Source organism: Phocoena phocoena, chromosome 9 (genome assembly GCF_963924675.1).
Source record: "Phocoena phocoena chromosome 9, mPhoPho1.1, whole genome shotgun sequence".
NCBI lineage: Eukaryota > Metazoa > Chordata > Mammalia > Artiodactyla > Phocoenidae > Phocoena > Phocoena phocoena.
Window position 1 is genome coordinate 99,071,693 of NC_089227.1, and position 19,113 is coordinate 99,090,805.

The following is a 19,113-nucleotide window of genomic DNA, read 5'->3' on the forward strand; positions in this document are numbered from 1 at the left end:
CTCTCGGTTGAAAAAAAAAAAGCCTTCAAGCCCCACACCCACATTTACTCCTGTGAGCTTCTGGCACAAAGTCTCTGAAGGGGGCCTGCTTGTCCTCCTGAGGGAAAAGGGCATCCAGGAGGGTGCAGAGGACTTCCTGCCACACTGGGGATTCTGAGGACTTACCAGACACCCCAGCCCACCCTGGCCAGACTCAACTTGAAAGCAGATCATCTAGAAAGGCCCACCACAGCTGTCCCTTCCCCTGGGGCTGCTTCTTGCCCCCCCCCCAACCCCTGCAGCAAACCCACCAGCCACTGCTCGAAGAGATGCCCCCAGCTCACGATTTCTGTTTCAGCAAAATTAGGAACAGGTGAGCGGGGATGGCACATCTCGGTGAATGAACTCCCAGAATGAAGCTCACGTCACACAAATCGCCCAGAACCCTGCAGGCTGGTCCAGCTTCCCGTCCTGTCCTGTCCTGTCCCCTCCCTCCAGCCCCCAGAAGAGCTCAGGGCCTTGCCCTCCACCCCTGCCGCCTCCCGACAGAGTGCACCACTGCCCACCCACAAACAACCAAGAGCAGATGCCCCTACCCGGGTCGGGATGCCACCCCACCCCTGGATGTTCAGGCAGGCCGGGCAGGGAGCCTCCCCTCCAGGCCCGGCCTCTCCATCTCCAGCACGCTGAAGCTCCAGGGCGGGACCATGTTCTCTAGGACAGTGATGGAGGTTCATTTTGAATCCTTTCTTTATTCCATCACAACAGCCTACCCTATCGTCCTATCACCCTAAAGTCTCCACCTGTGCCCTAGCTCATCTCTCCTCGGCCACAGCGGTTCTGAAGAGGCAGGCGGCCTCTCGGAGGCTGAGCCTCGGATCAGGGTCTGGGAGCACCTGGGAAACGCTCCTGCCTGCCGTCCTCGATTTGGGAGGAGAAGGCACGGTGACGCCCAGGCCTGCAGAGATGCTGTTTCTCCCTGGACGGGGTGGCAGATCAGTCGGGCTGAAATGACGTCCTCGGCAGGGTGCTCGGCGACAGTTCTCACTTTGTGCCACAACAGAAAGAAAAAAAACCAAACACCAACAGTCCCATCTTCAGCTAAGCATTCCTCAGATGACAATAAAACAAAAAGGAAAAGTCGACGTGATTTGGCAAAGGCTTCTTAAATTTTAAATTAAAAACAGAGAAAAACATTCACACAGAAGAGGTTCAACTGTCTGCTTTGAAGAAATATATTAAAGAAGGTGAAAAAGTTAAAAAAAAATCAAACCCCAAATAATGGTAAAAATAGATGTATCCTCTGTAAAATTCTGGACTAATCTACTGAGTCATTCATATCTATTCAGTATCAGAGCATAAGGTGAAATACCAAAGTATAAAAAATTAAAACACAAGACAAACCAAAACACCTTGACAGACTGCCTTTGAGCAAGCCCACCGGGCTCGCAGCTGGCTCAGGCTCCAATGCCGAGTGCTGGAAGCTTCGCTGTCTGGTCCCTGCCGCGCTTGCCCTGAGCAGACCCTCAAGGCCTTCAAAGTTCTTCCCTGGCCCTGCTCAGTTCTGTGGCATGTTCTTCTATAAACTTGCTCAAATGGTCCAGATCTCTGTTTCCGTCCTCAAATTTAATTGGGTTCTTTTTGTCCCCGCTGGGGGAGAAGTAGATGGTGGGGAAGCCCTCGACTTTGTAGCGGTCGTTGGTGACGTCATTGGCTGTGGCATCCATCTTGGCGATGACCAGATTCTTGTGTCCCTTGTACTTCTTGCCCAGGGCTGTGTACACGGGCTCCAGCTGCTTGCAGTGCCCGCACCACGGCGCGTAGAACTCGATGAGGACGTCCTTCTTAGGGTCCATCACGATGGAGTCGAAGGTCTTCCCCACCACGACCTTGACCGGCCCCTTGTTGTTCTTGGGCACCGGCTGGGATTTGACAACTGGCTTCAGTTTTCCTGCCGAGGAAAGCAAGCAGAGGAGGAGTGTGAGAGCCGAAAGGCCCCGACCCTGGCGGCTCTGACTGGACCAGGCAGTGAGGCTGGCCTGACGTGCAGGACATGGCAAGTTAGACGCTGCCAGGGCCAGCCAGGGCCTTGTCTCCAGAAGCCCACCGCCAGTTCTCTGGTTTCCTCACGTCTTCTACTTTCCCAGTCCCTGCAAAGGCCAGAGAGGGTGCAGGTGGTTCCCCACAAGGCCTAGCAGACGCTGGGTCCTGTTCAGTGAGGCCATCACAAGAGATGCTCCCGATGCAGAGGGGTTACTAGGAGGGTGGGCGCTGGGGGCTGGAAGCCACGGTGGGGGGTAGACTGAGCAGAGACGGAGAAGGAGGTCTGCCCGCCAGCCGCCAGCATTGGGGACCCGGGGCCATGTGCTCAACCAGATGAGAAAGACACTCTGCTTGATGCCAAAGCAAGTTTCCCTCATACATGAAACTTACGCCTAAGTCCAAAAGCCTGTTGTACTTTACATATTTTAAAAATAAGGCTTCTTGGGCTTCCCTGGTGGCACAGTGGTTGAGAGTCCGCCTGCCGATGCAGGGGACACGGGTTCGTGCCCCGGTCCGGGAAAATCCCACATGCCGCGGAGTGGCTGGGCCCGTGAGCCATGGCCGCTGAGCCTGCGCGTCCGGAGCCTGTGCTCCACAACAGTGAGAGGCCCGTGTACCGGAAAAAAAAAAAAAAAAAAAAAAAAAAAAAGAACAGGGATTCTCCATCCTCATCTTCCCATCTCTCAGGTCCAGGAGGAAGCCTGGGCCAGGCCCCCGGCAACCAGCCGGTGGGTCCGCGGAGGTGGAGGATGGGGGGGGGGGAATGGGATGGGGAGGGCTCACCTTTCTTGAAGGCGCTGACGAAGGCGCGGAGGGCGTCGGCATCGAAGTCGTCGGGCTCCATGGCGAACCTGCGGCCGCCCTCGTCCAGGATGGCCGCGTTCACCTCCTCCCCACTCTCACTCAGCCCCAGGTCCTTCACCTCCGTGGCGAAGTCATCCTCGTCGGCCACGGCAAAGGTGTACTCGGGGAAGTCCTTGGCCACCTCCAGGACCTTGTTCCGCCAGAACTGAGTGGCTGAAAGGGCACCGAGGGCTGTGAGCCAGGCCACAGCGGCTGAGGCTCCAGATGCCGAGCGCAGACCCCGGACCAGCCTCGGGCCGCAGCCCAGGGCCCCTGCCCGCAGGCAGGTCGGGGTTGGGAGCTGGCCTCACCCGATCGCCCCCGCATCTCTAATCTAAGAGGGCCCAACTCGACTCGAAGCTCCCCTCGTGCTCAAGCAGAGAGGGAAGGGGGTAGCGACACAGCCCGGGAGGAAAAAGCCCCTGAAGCCGTAAGTAACCACACACCCCAGCCGCCAACCCGGGCCTCACCGACGCGGTAGTCGAAGCTGAAGTCCACGCCATAGTACACGACCACCAGGGGGCGCCGCGAGTAGCGCTTGGCCTCGTTGGAAGACTTGCGGTGGCCGACAAGGGGCAGCGTGTGCCTCAACACGTGCTCCTTGATGGCCAAGCTCTCCGTGGAGTCCTGCAAAAGGGGGCAGGTAAGGTGCAGCTGTCTGTTGCTGTCGATGGGAAAAGCCATTTGCTCCAAGAGACGGGCACAGGGGCCCCACTCAAGTCCACCCGGTGATGCTGGGGCCCCTCCTCCAGGGAACCCGAAGTGAGCCTCTCGGGCAACCAGAGGCCGCGTGCCCTTCCCTCTGGGTGGGGGCCTGCGGTCCAGGTCAATCAGGTTCTGCTGGGAGAAGGCCCGGCTCCCAGATGACAGCGGCGCTAACATGGGCTACACTGGGCACAGGGTCCCACCTTCCCCTGGTCTGATCCTCACAGCAGCCTCTCTGGGACACTGCACGGACGAGGAACACGGTGCCGTGATGCGAAGCGCCGCTGGGGCTCCGAGCTCCGCCTGGAGAAAGCCTGCCCCTGACTAGCCGCTACACCGAAGCCGGGGGCAGCGGTGCGGGCAGTGTCTCTCAGGAAGAGCATGGGGGCCACACAGCTGCACGTGAGGGCGGCACGGCCACCTCGCTCTACAGGTGAGGAAACCGAGGCCCAACGAGGTGCGGCTGCCCGCCCAGCAGGAAGTGATGGATGATCACTGCTCTCTCCCCCCAGGGCCCATGTCCCATCTGCAGGGATGGTCAGGAGGTGGCCCCAGGTGGCGCTGAGAAATGGCAGGCCGGGCCAGGTGGGAGGAGGCAGCAGGGACGAGGCAGAGGGCAGCTGGGCCGTGGGGTGTCTCTCATCAGGACGGCCCCTGGACCAACCATCACTCAGGAGGTGGGCTCAAAGCCGAGGGACCCAGGACAAATGTGCTCCCGAGCTGAGCGCCTGGCACCCGCGGGCCCGAATCAACTCAAGGCCAGAGCCCTCCGCTTACCTGTGCAGTAGACAGGCGACCCCCTCACAGCAGTGCTGCCTGTGCTGATTTTACACCTGGCTTCATCTTACCTGTCCTGCCCCTGTCTTCCCTTTGTCCTAATTTTTAAATCCATTTTTTAAAAGTCGCATTTTATCTGTTGTGTGAATTTTTTTACAAAGCAGCCTGAAATAATTTTTGCAACCAAGACGGTATATAAATAATACCAGAAGAGCCAAGTAGCAGTGATGTGTACAACAGACTGTGGATCTCAACCTATTCAGGTCAAGGACCCCTTCAAGAATCTACTGAAAGCTGCAGACAGCCCCCCTTTCCCAGGAGCACACACACCATACAGAACTGTGCCATCAGGGCCCCTCTGTGGACCCAGAGTCAGTATCTCTGGATGCTAAAAAGCTGGAGGGCAGGGGGAGAGATGAGACCACCCCCATATGTCCTGGCTGGGGACGGAGCACACCTGCATTTTCCCCTTAGTCTGCTCCTAACTGGTTGTAGGACCTCCAGTCTGTTAGCTCACTTCTCTGCATCGTTCTATCAAATAAAGTATTTGGATTCAAGGTGTAAGGTTTTTTCCAAACCTGAAGATCTGTTCAGTGGAGTGCGGAGCCCCTGTGAAGCACTCGGAACACCGAGCTGGACCCAGGCTCACCCTGGGCTGGGAACTCCCTCCGCCCCTCTAGAGATGACTGTGTCACCCCCTTAGGAAGACCGAGAGTGGGGAGACATAGAGGAAAGAAAGGCCAAGTCCACATGCCATGTCCCACAGCTTCACCCAGTGAACAGAGAGGCCCGTCATCGCTTCGTAGGCCTCAGCGCCCAAGCCACCTGGCGGCAAGTGAGGCTTGGCTCAGACCCAGCAGCCAGCACATCCTGGCCAGGAGCCACACCAGCCACGCAGGCCCCTGCTGGCCTGCCAGGAGCTATAAAGACCGGGGGAACCCTTCTGGCAAAAGCAGGTGGAGCTCTGCCAGGGGCCAAGGCCCCACGACCCACGAGGTATGTGTGACCCCAACCCCCGACCGCCGTCCCTCCCGCGAACCCTGACCAAGAGACCATGCCGATGGGATGCCCCGGGGCTGGCATCCCTCCCCCACCTGGATGTCCATCACGTGGCTCTTGGGCTCATATTTGGACTGGAATTTCTCAGGCTGCATGATGACCAACTTCCCCGGGGAGACTTTCAAGAACTTGGCTATTTCAGTGTGGAAAGTGTGGTGGAATTTGTAATCCTCTCTCAGGTGGTTAGCTGAAAAATTAACAGAACAACAAATACACGATTTACTAATGATCTAGATTCAACTCACTACCCACCATCAGTCAAAGCAAACGCCCAGAAAATAGTGTTCTTAACCACAAACGCCGTGTGGACTATATCCAGAGCTGAAACACTTGAAAGGAGTCTGGAGTTTACAACCTGGTATAGATGTAATCCCTTAAAATCTATAGATCTTGGAATTTATTTTAAAAATAAACAATCTTCACAGAAAAACTCAGAGCTAATTTGTCAGGTGCTACGGTCGACTGCGGCCTCTGATGCTGAGAAGCACATAACCCTGGACAGACAGCCCAAATCCTCCTGCGTCCGTCACAAGAGCCCTCCATCCCCACAGGGAGTTTTCACACCCAGCACCCGTCGCAGGGCCCTGACTGCTCCTCCTCGAGTTGCTGGGTGGCCTGTTTGTGGGATACGGTTCTTTTGCTGTACATACTTTAAATCTCGGGAAACTCCCAAATGCACCCCCACTGACTGAGGGTACTCTAGAACAGGGGCTGGCAATCTTTTATGGAAAGGACCAGACAGGAACTATCTTGGCTTTGTGGACCCCACGGTCACGATGACCCCGCTCTGTGCTGACCAGCATGCAAACCATCCAGTGTGCTGTGTTCTAAGAGAACTTACAAAACCAGGTGAGGACCAGATTTGGCCCGTGGGCCGGCCTGTCAATCCCTGCCCCGGACCCCCCAGGGGAATCACCTCAGTCCCTCTGTTCTGTCCTCGCTGAGGCATCCACACGCACCCTGAGCGGAGTGTGTGGTCCCAGCACTGGGTGAGGCGTCGCCCCACCCGAGGGCAGCCTCCGACTGGCTATACATAGGGACAGGTGGCTGAGGGCACAGTATGTGTCTTGCAGGAGGCAGGGGCGACCTGGACAAGCTCACAGCTTTTGGAAGCTGAGACAAACTTCGACTGAAATCGTAATTTTCAACCTGCCGACTGTGTGACTTCAGGCCTGCCAGTGACTCACCTCCCCGAGCCCCAGTCCCTCCTCTGTAGAAACAGGACAGGGCACCTCTCAGACCACTGTAAGAATGAAACAAGGTGGCCCACCCAGAAGGCACACCCGTTCTAAGCCACTAGGCGCCCCGGGTATTTGTTATCAGGTGGCCCTGGGTGCAGAGACAGAATCGACTCAAGAACTTCCTGCCCGCCCTCCACGCTCACAGATCCCTTCCTCCCGCCAGCCTCCCCTCTGCTCCTGCCCCATCAGCTTCCCTGTCATCCACGCTGCATCCCCAGGACTGTCTCTGGCTCCTTCCCCCCAGTCTACACCCCAGGCCCAGTGACCGTCACCCCTGCCCAAGCCTAACCTGACCGGCCACGTGGGGTCACACGTATGTCAGACTGGAAGTGAGGCAGCTGGACGGGCAGCACCGGGCCCACCCAGATGTATAGCACCAGAACCCACATTTTTTTTTTTTTTTTTTGCAGTACGCGGGCCTCTCACTGCTGCGGCCTCTCCCGTTGCAGAGCACAGGCTCCGGAGGCGCAGGCTCAGTGGCCATGGCTCATAGCCCCAGCCACTCCGCGGCACGTGGGATCCTCCCGGACCGGGGCACGAACCCGGGCACGAACCCGTGTCCCCTGCATCGGCAGGCGGACTCTCAACCACTGCGCCACCAGGGAAGCCCCAGAACCCACATTTTGACAAGATCCCCAGGGGTCTGCATGCACATAAATGTGTAGGTTTGGGGACTCCGTGGCTGCCTGTGGCCCTGGGTGGGCTAGGGGACCCCTCTGCAAGTTTCTAGCACAACTGGGTGACAAGGTTACTGACTGAATCAGTGAGGACCGAGGAAGCACAGAGTTTAGCTCCACTGTATGTTTCACAACGTTACTCTGCATTTGACAAACGCACAACCGTGACCACGCAGCAGAGGTCAGCACTAAGTGGCAGGCAGATCGTAACTGCTCCTTCGACGCAGAAAAGCAAACTGTTTTGGCGTGTGTGACGTGGGGTGAGGGGCGGAGGGCACTCAGGGGCTGTTGAGGACCAAGAGGATCCTGACCGTCCCTGAAAAGCCATCTTTTGTTCATGGCCTAGGGACCGTCCGGGGAGCGAGGACACCAGCCCCCACGGGACACCACTGACAGCTGCTGGTGATAAACTTTGCCTCCCGGACCGGCAAGACCAGCGTTCAGTGTGCAATCAGCATCCCCAGGCACTTCGCTAAGCACTTCCTCCAATTCATCTCAACTAATGTAACAACCTTCCAAGTAGGACAGGTCACCGTGTTGGACGTGAGATCTCCGAGCTGATCAAGTCACTGACTGTGGCCACGGTATTCGAACCCTGGCAGAGCCAGGACTCGAACCCAGGTCTGATGCAGAAACCCTCACTTTCCGGTCAAGACCCTACCCCTGGCAGAGGGACTGGATCTGGGAAGGGGCCCTGGAAGGGGCGGGAGGTAGAAAATGACCTTGGATGAACTTGACTGTGCCCCTCCCCTCCTCTCAGAGGCCAGGAGGGGGACTGTGCAGCCCTCTCATCTATTTAGTAAGAGATCATATCACCCACGTGCAATTAAAGCAACAGAGAACCAAGCCCCAAGCCGAGAAAGGAAAGCCTGTTCCCATGTATGCAATCTCAATTCTTCCATCAAGCCATCCCCTAAGTCGATGCCCAGGAGTTTTATACAAAAGCAGCAGACTCCCCAGCAACCTCAGACAGCCCGGGCCTGGGCACTCTGCCCTGCCCAGCGGGCCACTCCTTACCAGCGTCCTGGTACCGCTGGTAGGCTGGGTCGCTCTCCGCCTTAAAGACCCCAACGATGATGACATCGTCTCCATCCTTCAGGAACTCCTGGACCTGCTTCAGGGCCAGGACCTGCTTGGAGGGTGGCCCGGACTGCTCGATCATGTAGTCGACGATCCCTGGGAGCAGAGCACACGCCTGAGGGGCCGCTTGGGGCTGCAGGGCGCCGTCCCCACAGCTCTGCCGGCGCCCACACGCACCAGGAGCTTCCCTCCCCACTGAGGCCAGAGGAGGTGGCAGTACCGTATTTTTCCCGTGGGCCGTTGTAATCAAAGGGCTTTCCCTTGCGGAAGATTTTCAGGGTGGGATAGCCGGAGACGTCGAACCTCTTGGCCAGGTCTGTCTCTGCGGTGGCGTCGACCTTCGCCAGGGGGATTGGGGGAGAGCGCTTGCTCAGCTCCTTGGCGGCCTTCTCATACTCGGGGGCCAGTTTCTTGCAGTGTCCACACCTGCGAGAGGAAGCAGTTCTGTCAGGGGCCTGTTCTGGTGTGGATGCCACCTGCCAGGTAAGTGAAGCGCAGAAACCCAGCCTGCGCTCCGGGCGACTGGAGAGATCCCGCCAACCTCGGGATGCCCCCGGGTGAGGGCGGAGCCCGGGCCTTCCCCAGGGGCCAGCAGGATGTGGCCTCCTCCTTCATGGAGGTGGGGGGACACACACAACACACACACACCCGAGACATGGGTGGACAGGGGCATAACCGTGACATGGGGTAAGACATGGGAAAGGCCAAGACAATTTTCTTGGTTGGAGAGCTGGGACAGGTAAGGATACCAGTCAGTGGTGACTTCACACAGGACGTGAGGGTGAGCTGGGACACAAGGGATGGGCAGGAAGTGGATGCAAGCCTGTGAAGGGGGCGGTGAGGGGAAGGGACAAAAAGGCAGGAAGCTCTAGGGGCCCTGGGGCTCCGGCACAAGAAGGGAACACGTCTTGAGTGTAAAGCAAGAGTCAGGGTCAACTTCCAAGATTCACTCCAGAACAGTCGAGAGCAGAGACGAAGACAGAGAAAACCAAGGTTCAAACGTCTCAGGAGGGAGGCAGCAAGGCCCGGGGGGGAAGCGGGCACTGCCTGGCGCACGGTCGTGTCCTCCAGCTCCGAGGGGCCCCAGATCGTTGGGTGGCCCCCCTATGTGGCCCACGTGGCTTACTCTCCCCTGCAGGCTCCACGCTTCAGGCCTATATCTTAGCCTCATCCTACTCCCCAGGAAAGACTCTGGGAAACCACCTCTCTCGGAACACGCAGCGCCCCACTCTGCCCACTTGTGCACGGCGGGGACTTTGCGCCCGCCTGCTCTTCGGCTAGCCCTGCCTCACATGCGGGGGTCTGTCTCTGCCACCTCTGGCCCGTGCCTGTACCGAACACAGGACGGGCCTGACCAGTATCCGATGACAGGTGATAGACACCATCTTACCACGGGGCATAAAACTCCACCAGAATGATGCCTGAGTCATTCACCACCTCATCGAAGTTATCTTTGGTCAGCACGAGTGTGACTTCTGGTGGAGGTGTCCAGTTGGGCTGGGAGATCTCTTTGACCTTGGCCACAATTTCTGGAAGAAACAACACAAGACTGAGCACATGCAGGCCCCCGCTCCAGGGGTGGCAGGTGATGAGGGGCGAAGAGAGAGAGCGGGGCCACAGAACAGGACCCATGTGATTTCCTGAAATCCAATCACATCTACAGCCAGGGCCACTCTGCACAGTTAAGAGCCAGAGGCCCACTGTTTCCAGCAGCCGTCCGTCATGGGTCCACTGCCACACGCACCCGCTGCGGACTGCTCGAGACAGTCCAAGCCCAACCCGACGAATGAGACTTCCGTTCCTAACACGCCAGGGTTCTAACTGCACTTGAACCCCGAGAGGTCATCTCCCAGTGTTTGACCACACATGCCTATTAATAGTTTTGGCGGCATCCTCTTAACTCGTACAAATACCTATGTATTTAGACACGCACATCTAGCACTGGCATGTTACACGCATCATAAAACGTAACCAAACTGGAGAAAAATGAAAAGAGAAGCAGCAGCTCCCACGCCGCTCAGGCTGCACAGACTGCAAACGGCCCTTCTGTGGCCTGCTTCCCCGGAGATGGATTCAACGCCAGGCCTGGGACACTGAATATATTCTCGCAAAGCACTTTCCAAGGGGTTCTTAGGAGCAGTGGCTGCAAACTTTTTCTCTCCTTTTTTGCCATAGAATCTACCAAGGAGCCAGGTCTGAGACCCACTGCCGCAAAGCACGAGCTTTCAGACTGGAGCGCACAGAGCAGCACCTGCCGGTGTAGGCAGAGCCGAGGCCCTGGGGCCATCAACGCAGGCGAGCCCATTATTAAGACGCACTGGGAGGGCTGGTGCCTGGGGAGGCCACTTAGGCAAACTCTGCTCTCAAGATTCCAAACTGGGCCACGTCCCTAGCTGGCAGGTGTCAAGTGCAGACCTCCAAATATACAAGTCTGTCACAGGACAGACTCTCGTACCAATTCAAGGGGAACCTTGAGATCAAGTCCCCATGACCTCACACTCCGTGATGAGGAGCCCAAGGCCCAGCAAGGGAGGCCCTTGTGGGGGACACAGGGCTACGTGATGGCAGTGAAGACCCCAAACCTATTCAGTGCTATTTCTACTACGCTATACTGGGAATGGAAAATGCAGCACAGAGCAATCCTTTTTCTTAAGTGATTAAGAGATACGCTAAAGGCTACCACAATGTTATTTTCTCATTCATTTAATGAAACTTATTTAGTGTCTGATGTGAGCCAGGCAGGGACCCATCGGGCCTGGTTTTAGAAATACTGTCTGGCTCCGCACACCAGTGGTTCCAGTGTGGGGCTCTGGACCTGCACGTTCGGCAAGCCCTTAGAGCTCGCAAGAAACGCAGGTTATTGGGCCAGACCTGAATCTTAGTGAATCAGAAGCTCTGGGCTGGGGCTCGACAGTCTGTCTAAACGAGCCTCCTCAACCCCACCCCACCCCATCCCACCCCCCCGTGAGTCGGATACAAGCTAGACATTCAGAAGCACCGCTCCAGCGCACTACCAAGACCCATGACCTGTAACACACCAGCTCCAGACCTTGAGTTTCATGGTCGTCAATGGAAGAAGATACCCCCTCCCATGCAAGGACAAGTTTACGTTGATCCAAGTTTCCGCGAACATTCCATCAGGGATCACTCCCCGTCCACTCAGCTTGGCTTCCTTTCTAATATCCAAATTCCCCTCCCATCACCCCCTCCACTTTCCCTTCCAGGGGGAGGGAGCCCTGTCCCCGACTTCCACCAGCAGCTCAGAAGCCGCTCACCTTCCTGGGTCCTGGAGCCCTCGTAGTCGACAGCCTGCCCCTTCTTAAGGATCTTGATGGTGGGATAGCCACTCACGTCAAACCTACTGGCCAGCGCCGATTCCGAGGTCGCGTCGATCTTGGCGACAGCAATGGGAGGGTCATTCTCCCTCAAGGTAGTGGCGATTTTTTCATATTCTGGAGCAAACTGCTTGCAATGCCCGCACCTGAGAATTAGATTTCGGGAAGAAGAAGCAGGTTAACTGTATCCATGGAGACGTAAATCCAGCAACGCGCACACCAACGGGGACACTGGGACCAGAAATGTTTGCAGCTAACAAGAAACACAAAACAGGGAGGCCAAGGCAGCTGAAAGTCAAACAGCTCCAGGTTCGAAACTCAGCTCTGCTGAGGGAACATGCTTTCAACATCTCTACACCCCAGTGTGAGGAGAAAACTCTTCCTGAAAGATGCCGTCTTTTCCACTCCTCTCAGAAGCATACGGCAGGGTTTTCCAGAGGCTACGTGATCGACGATGATGTCAGCATTCTGATGTGAACATGTAAGAGGGCTACTGTTATTTAAAGATGGCCTTTTCTATTTCTCAGTTTTAATTCCCGATACGGTAACTACTGATAAACATGACCCACATAACAAGCTATTTGAGGTCCTCAATTATTAAATGTTAAGGGGTCCCGAGAGAACAAAATGTTTGAGAACGGCTGATCTATAAACCAGGAACAATGTAACCTCATAGGCCTGTCCTAAGGTCTGTTTAGATACTTTTACAAAGCATCTCACACTGTGCTAGACAAACAACGTAAGAATATCTTGACTATTTTTTCTCCGAAGTGAACCAAGGAGGGCAGGAGAAAGGGGAAAAAGAAGACAGGATTATGAGATGGAAAAAACAGCAGAAGAGAGGTGGGGGGAAGGAGCCCAAGAGTCATGACTGGCTGCCCCGTGAGGGTGAAAGATGGGAAAAGAGGGGCTGCTCCCCCAGGGCCCATGCACCTTTCCTATGGGAGGCCCCAGGGGCTGCACTGGGCATCCACCAGACTCCGGGCAGAAGGAGGGGGTGGAGGGCGGAATCTGTAATGAGGGATGCGCCTGTCACCCACGCAGGTCTCTGTGTCATCACAGCTCGTTAGCCGCCCCCAGCTGTAACCAGCAGAGGACATGTTCACATTTTTAAGCACCGGATCTGAAACGAGCGGGGCCCGCGGTCTGCGAGGGCTGGCTCGTCGGACGCTGAATGCAAATTGGCAGAATGCTGAGCTCCTGGCGCTCCCGAACCAGGAGTCTGGGTTCCTGCACCCGGACACTCCCACCCTGCGGGGTCCGGATGACTCTGAGGGGTCCAGCCTGGGACACAGAGGAACCCCTGGTCCATCTGGCTGAGGGGGGCGGAGCGTGGGTCCTCACCATGGAGCGTAGAACTCCAGCAACACCGTGTCTTTGTCAGCCACAAAGTTATCAAAGTTCGCGTCATTTAGGACTGAGACACCGTTTTCTTCCTTAACTTCCAAGTCATCGCCGTCGTCCTCGTCCTCTTCCTCCTCCTCGTCTTCCTCCTCAATGGCATCCTCTTTCTTAGAAGAATCTGTGCAGAAAATACCCAGACTGGTTAGGAAAATGGTGACCCTCCTCCTTAAAAATCTTCCTAGAGGGACTTCCCTGGTGGCACAGTGGTTAAGAATCCTCCTGCCAATGCAAGGGACACGGGTTTGAGCCCTGGTCCGGGAAGATCCCACAGGCCGCGGAGCAACTAAGCCCGTGCGCCCAACTACTGAGCCTGCGTGCCACAACTACTGAAGACCGCGTGCCTAGAGCCCGTGCTCCGCAACGAGAGAAGCCACCGCAATGAGTAGCTCGCGCACCGCAACAAAGAGTAGCCCCCGCTCGCCACAACTAGAGGAAAGCCCACGCACAGCAACGAAGACCCAACGCAGCCAAAAATAAATAAATACGTAACTTTACTCAAAAAGAAAAAAAAAAAAATCTCCCTAGAACCCAAAACCCTGAAAATGGTCACGAGTCCTGCGTGGTCCCTGGGGGCCTCCCCGACCCCAGGAATTTGCATATCGGGTGGCCACTTAAGATTTCACTTAAAGGGAGGTCATGCCTAAAAGATGGCTGAAAACTGACTACAGGTCTAGAATTTAAAGTCTAAAAACTGCAGCAGGACTCGGAGGGCAGGACCAGCCCCCTCTCCAGAGGGAGCACTCCCTCCCCGGTCCTGCTCTGCAGGCCTCCAGCCCAGGTACAGAGAACCCGCCGTCCTGCTCCCCAGGCACAGACCTGATGCACCCCTCGGGCCGCCCCGCGCAAGGCTCCTGACCCATACGCACGCTGTGCGCCTCAGGTTCCTCACTTCGTGGGCCCCCCACATCTGTGCTTAAGGGCCAGGCTAACTTTCACACACATGTTGCTCTTCCTCACCCTCTCTGCTTCCACAGGCAGGAAGGACTGCATCCAATCCCCCCCGACCCCTGCCCAATGAATGACTGACTGCCTGGTCCCCAGATCAGTACAAACAGGAAACAAGTACTGGTCTCAACTTTTCCACCCCGGAGGTTACTCGGGCTGACTTTGTAAGTAAAATATGATGCCCCACACTCCTCCCTTCACATTTCAACCTTTTGCTGAAGGACTGTAACACCCGTGGGGCTATTTTTTATGTGTATGAGGTAAAAATGCCACCCCTTTCAGAAATGGATTAGGATTCCATCCTCCAGAATGAAAAGCTGAGAACCAGCACTTGTTTCCTGTTCATACCTTTGTAGGACGCCCTGCCTGGAAGCAAAGTACTCTTTCCAGAACACAAGCATATGAGCACATCTTATTATCAAGGTTCAACTGAATTTGTTGCTGAACTACAGGTACCAGAAATCCTGAACGGCAGTTCTCGTTACCCAGGTTCCCCAGCTGCTACCACGCCAGCAAACAGAACTGCAGCCAGCACGATTTCATCAACTCCAAAGGCAGAATGTTTCAGAGCCAATTATTTATTTTTGGAGATGCTTCCCAGGAGAGAAACCAACACCGACAGCGGGACTGAGGTCAGGGCTCGAAAACCTGCCCTCGGGATCCGGGAACCCCTGGGACTTGACCAATCTTAGCCACCCCTGAACTGATCCAGTGCTGGCTCTGCAGGTGCTCAGAAAAGCCAGGAACTGGTCTGGGCAGGGTGGCAGCTTTGCTCGGTATCATTAAAATCTACCAATCTGCACACCAATTGTCAAAAGTAAACCAAAAACCCACCCCACCCGCTGAGCCCCACTTTCCTCCACATTGTCCCTTCAAACACCCACTGCTTTTTCCTTTCACATCCCCCCCCCCCAACTTAAGGCAGAAGTTCCTCCATTGCGCGGGCAGGAGAAATGGCTCTAAAATCCAAAAAGAACACCCACCAATTTGAGGAGTACACATCCATGTTTCTTGGGGCAGGTTACCGGCCCTGCCCGCAGTCTTCCTCCTGCCCTCCCCGAGCTCCCCAGCCACCTCACCACTTCCCTGCTCCTCATCAGGGACCCTGCGGGGTGGTCAGGCCTGCAGAAGCCCCAGGCCCCCAGCACTGTCAGCAGGAGGCTTGGGGAGAGCAATGAGAACCAGGCTCCCTGGACGTGGAGGGGGCAGGACCCAGAGGAAGACAACCTGGGCTCAACCCCAACGCCACCTCTCAGGGCTGTGGCCTCAGCTCGTTTCTTTACACTCACGTCAACACTGAATCCCCTTCCACTGGTGACTGGCAGCCAACACGATACACCCAGGTCCTCGGGAATCCTAGGACGTAACGCTTGAGAACCTCCGGGTTTACGCCAGCTGGCTAGGGGCTCCCGGTACAGGAACACTGCCTACAACAAACTTGCAGGATAAGTACTAGCTGACCCATGTCGGCCTGCAGAACCTTGTCACAGTGGCTTTCAAAAGGCTAGTCTGACCGCCCCTCACTTGAAAGTCCCACCCAAAATGACCCACATCGGGGCTGCAAACCCGGGGGCTTAATGTGGGGATGTCGTGCAGGTTCTCTGCTCCTGTCGGGGACCTAGGAAGCACCACATGCCTTGCCCCAGATCTGGGTGCTCCCACGGCCCGGAAGGCCTGCTGTGGGCAGTTAGGTAGATGCCCCAGGCAGTGCATCTCCACTCTCACCGCCTGGCTGCTCAGCTCAGTCCGAGAATCAAGTTTACTTGCGGGCAGACGGAAAGACTGGAGGAAGGGTGGAAAGAAGGCTCGGGAGAACTTAATCCTCTCTTCAAGCTAGGAAACACAGCTCGGGGAGGAAGAGGGACTCGGCTATCTGCTCAATGCACAGGGATAAGGTGAATTTTACAAAATGGAAAAGCAAAGATGCTTTCCTACCTACACCCAGCCCGAAGTGGTCTGAGAGCACTATTGGTAATGGGGCTCTCACGATTAAATGGGGGTCCATGAGTTATCCTGGGACAGAGCTCCAAACAGTGAATTCATTTCTTGACACTTTTAAAAAAATTGACTTTGAGTTTATAGTTTTAAGGATAAACAAAATGGCAGAACATTCCCTACATAATTAAGGATCCTCAATAGCGTTAAGGCGTGGCCGCCCCTTTCCATTCCTCCCCAAGTTGCAGACAATTCCCAGGGTTGACTCGTCTGCAACTGGAGAAGGTGCTGGCTCTACATTCCCATGGACTAAAACCCCACACATCCAGACAAGGAAAGTATCTCAGTTTAATGGGGAGACCACTCTTCACTGGGCTTCACTTTTAAAGTTGGACATTCTAGGATAGAAATATATCCAAAGCCTTCCAGCACCTTCTGGAAGGGCGCCATCCTCCCCAGCGTGTAGTCAGTGAAGCCTCTTGCATCATCTCCACACACTGCTTAGCCCATCCAGTAAGGCCCCTCCTGAAATGTAGGCCCCTCCTCTAACCAGGTCACTGCAACCCCTGCCCAGCCCCACCAGTACATCTGACAACACTGGATCCTGCCCAGGCTGGACACCAGCGGCTCCTTACAGCATGTCCTCATCTGCCTCCTCAGCTGGCCAGTCTTCCAGTCCCCACCAGGGAGGTGCCCATAAAAGTTGGGTAAATCTTACCATTAGGTCAATACTGAATAGAAAAAGAGAAATTTGTTATCAGATATAACATCATTTAACTGATATGTTTTATGCGCCAGGCACCGTGCTGGGCACTTAAGCACACTCTCTCATCCCCCGAGGGAAACACATTATATGCACTTTACAGAGGAAGAAACAGAGAGCTTTAGTCACTTGCCCAAAGGCACAAGGCTACTGAGTGGAGGGTCCTGACCGCTCAGCTGCTATGCCATGGTGACACATAGGATTTTCTTCCCAGGATGCCCCAAGTTTTACACGGACTCGCTTGATAATTACTTCCCAGAAAGGAAAAGAGAGGTGCAACTGGACAGTTCCCCAGCACTGTACCCAAGTGAATTTCCACTTACTTTAAAATCTAAACCAATCCCAAATGAAAGCAAGCAAGGGACTTCCCTGGTGGTCCAGCGGTTAAGACTCTGCACTCCCAATGCAGGGGGCCCCGGGCTCCATCCCGCATGCCGCAACTAAGAGTCCACATGCCGCAACTACAAGAGCTCACAGGCCGCAACGAAGATCCTGCATGCTGCAACTAAGACCCGGTGCAGCCAAATAAATAAATAAGTAATAAAATAACTAAGAACCTGCATGCCCAGCAGTGAGGCAAAATTAGGGAAAACCCCCTAAGGACAGGGACCATCTTGGGTAGAGGGAAGTGTGGCCCTAAAATAAATCCACGGGATGGGTTACCTGTGATAGAAGCTGAACGTGAAGATCCAGAGATGGGAAAGAGTCGAGGTAACTACTAGAAGCCCCACCCTACCCAACTGCAGAGATTCCCGGGCTCACCCCAGAGGCGGCTACTTCCCAGGGTCTCCAGTGCATTAGTGACCTGTGACCCAAATGACAGACTCACTCTTCCTAATAGCCCTTGGTGTCCACCCATGTTTGCCACCCTTCCAGGCCTCTTAAGAATCCCCGCAAAATAGAATCACTGGATCAGAACCAAGACAAAGCTAGTTTGCTCTTTGGCTATGTTCCAAAAACTACCCTCCATCTCCACTGGTCCTCAAACTTTAAGGTGCCTCCCAAAGTTTACCTTGCCCAGGAATCAATGAAATGTTTAACCTGCAGATTCGAGGGCCCACTGCTGCAGTCCGCTTGGGTGTATTTTGGGACTCTGTATTTAAATAAGCACCAGGTGATTTGGATAAAGGTCCTAAGACACTTGTAGGTGACACTACTCTCTAGTTCCTGTTGGCAGGTAGGTGTTCTTCTCACCAGGCGCTGGTTTTTAACTTCCCTTTCTATGTGGGTAAAGACTCTTGAATCATTGACTTGCATAAAAGTTACTCAAGCTGTCTAAAAGAGTATAAAGTTCACAGTTCCTTTACACACTAACGTTAGAAAAAGGGGTTTATTTATATTGGAACAAACTCAACAGGAAAAAACTCTAGTCACCTAGAGAAAGGCCAGAGAGGAAGAAGTTTAAGACCAGTAATGCGATGCCCTGTTCTCTAGGAATTAGCACTCTTTTCTTGACTAAAACTTTCTAATTTTCCAAGTTCTCTTACACCATTTTTTAGCTAGCCGACTTCAAAGAAAAATGCAGGAGTGGTGACTAGTAGCTGCGAACCTTCCTCCCAGAGCGGGCGCTTTATGGGCAGGGGCCACACTCATCCTTAACTCCCACAACCCAGCGCAGTGACCGGCACACACAGTAAGTGCTGAATAAATGCTCGCAAAAGGAGTGCTATCTCCGGTTTCCAAAAGATGCAAACCAAGCCATCCCTTTCTCCCTCAAACCAGAACCCTTGAGTTACTTATATCCAAACCTACAAACCACAGTTTTGAGACGAAAAATGCTTGCTGCCCGCGGTTGTCCCGAGAGCTCCCACTTGGGGCTTCGTGCCCTCGCCCCTTCTCTAAAATCTGTTTTGAAACCAGAGGCCCCTCTCCCTTCACACTCCCTGGACGTGTTAGCGTCAAAGGCTGAACCAGTTCCCAAGCTCCCGTTCCCAGGAGCGGGAAGTCAGCCTGAACTCGAGGAAAACCTGAGCAGAATCACGGCGAAGGAGCCAGCATGCAAAGAAGGCACTTTACATCCTCTCCGCGTTCAAGCCTCAGTGGCAGCCCCAGCCGCTTCGCCGCCCTCCTCTCCCGGATCTCCCAAGCGATCCTGTCCCCCGCTACCGCCCTCAAACTGCAGCACGTCGGCGGTCCGCGCGGCGACCCCGCCCACAGGCCCGGCCCGCCGCCGCTCACCTTCATCCGGGCCCTCTGCGCTCGCCGCTGCCAGCAGCTGCGCCAGGGCTAAGAGCAGAACGAGCAGCCAGGCTTCCCGGGGCCTCATCGCGGCGGTGCGGAGCTCGGCCTCCTCGCGCCGACGGCCACTGGGCGATCCCAAACCTCTG

The 19,113-nt window shown here is 55.3% G+C and overlaps 1 protein-coding gene across 1 annotated transcript; it reads right to left on the reverse strand.

Moving 5' to 3' along the window:
- Positions 1-1,129: 1,129 nt before the first annotated feature.
- Positions 1,130-19,113, reverse strand: PDIA4 (protein disulfide isomerase family A member 4). The gene is made up of 10 exons (XM_065883824.1): positions 18,965-19,113; positions 13,084-13,261; positions 11,680-11,885; positions 9,795-9,933; positions 8,625-8,830; positions 8,342-8,500; positions 5,442-5,593; positions 3,336-3,492; positions 2,806-3,039; positions 1,130-1,930 (listed from the first exon to the last, which is right to left on the reverse strand). Exons 1-10 carry the CDS (start codon positions 19,050-19,052, stop codon positions 1,515-1,517), a joined length of 1,935 nt encoding a protein of 644 aa, XP_065739896.1. The 5' UTR covers positions 19,053-19,113; the 3' UTR covers positions 1,130-1,514.

What these genes read in the sequence shown, in the direction of transcription:
- PDIA4 (XM_065883824.1), bottom strand. Translation starts at nt 19,052, where the DNA reads ATGAGGCCCCGGGAAGCCTGGCTGCTCGTTCTGCTCTTAGCCCTGGCG. An exon ending in GGGCTCCAGGACCCAGGAAG is followed by an intron (nt 9,934 to 11,679) that starts GTGAGCGGCTTC and finishes TGTTTCTTCCAG; the next exon opens with AAATTGTGGCCAAGGTCAAA. An exon ending in GCCACGTGATGGACATCCAG is followed by an intron (nt 3,493 to 5,441) that starts GTGGGGGAGGGA and finishes CCCCTTTTGCAG; the next exon opens with GACTCCACGGAGAGCTTGGC.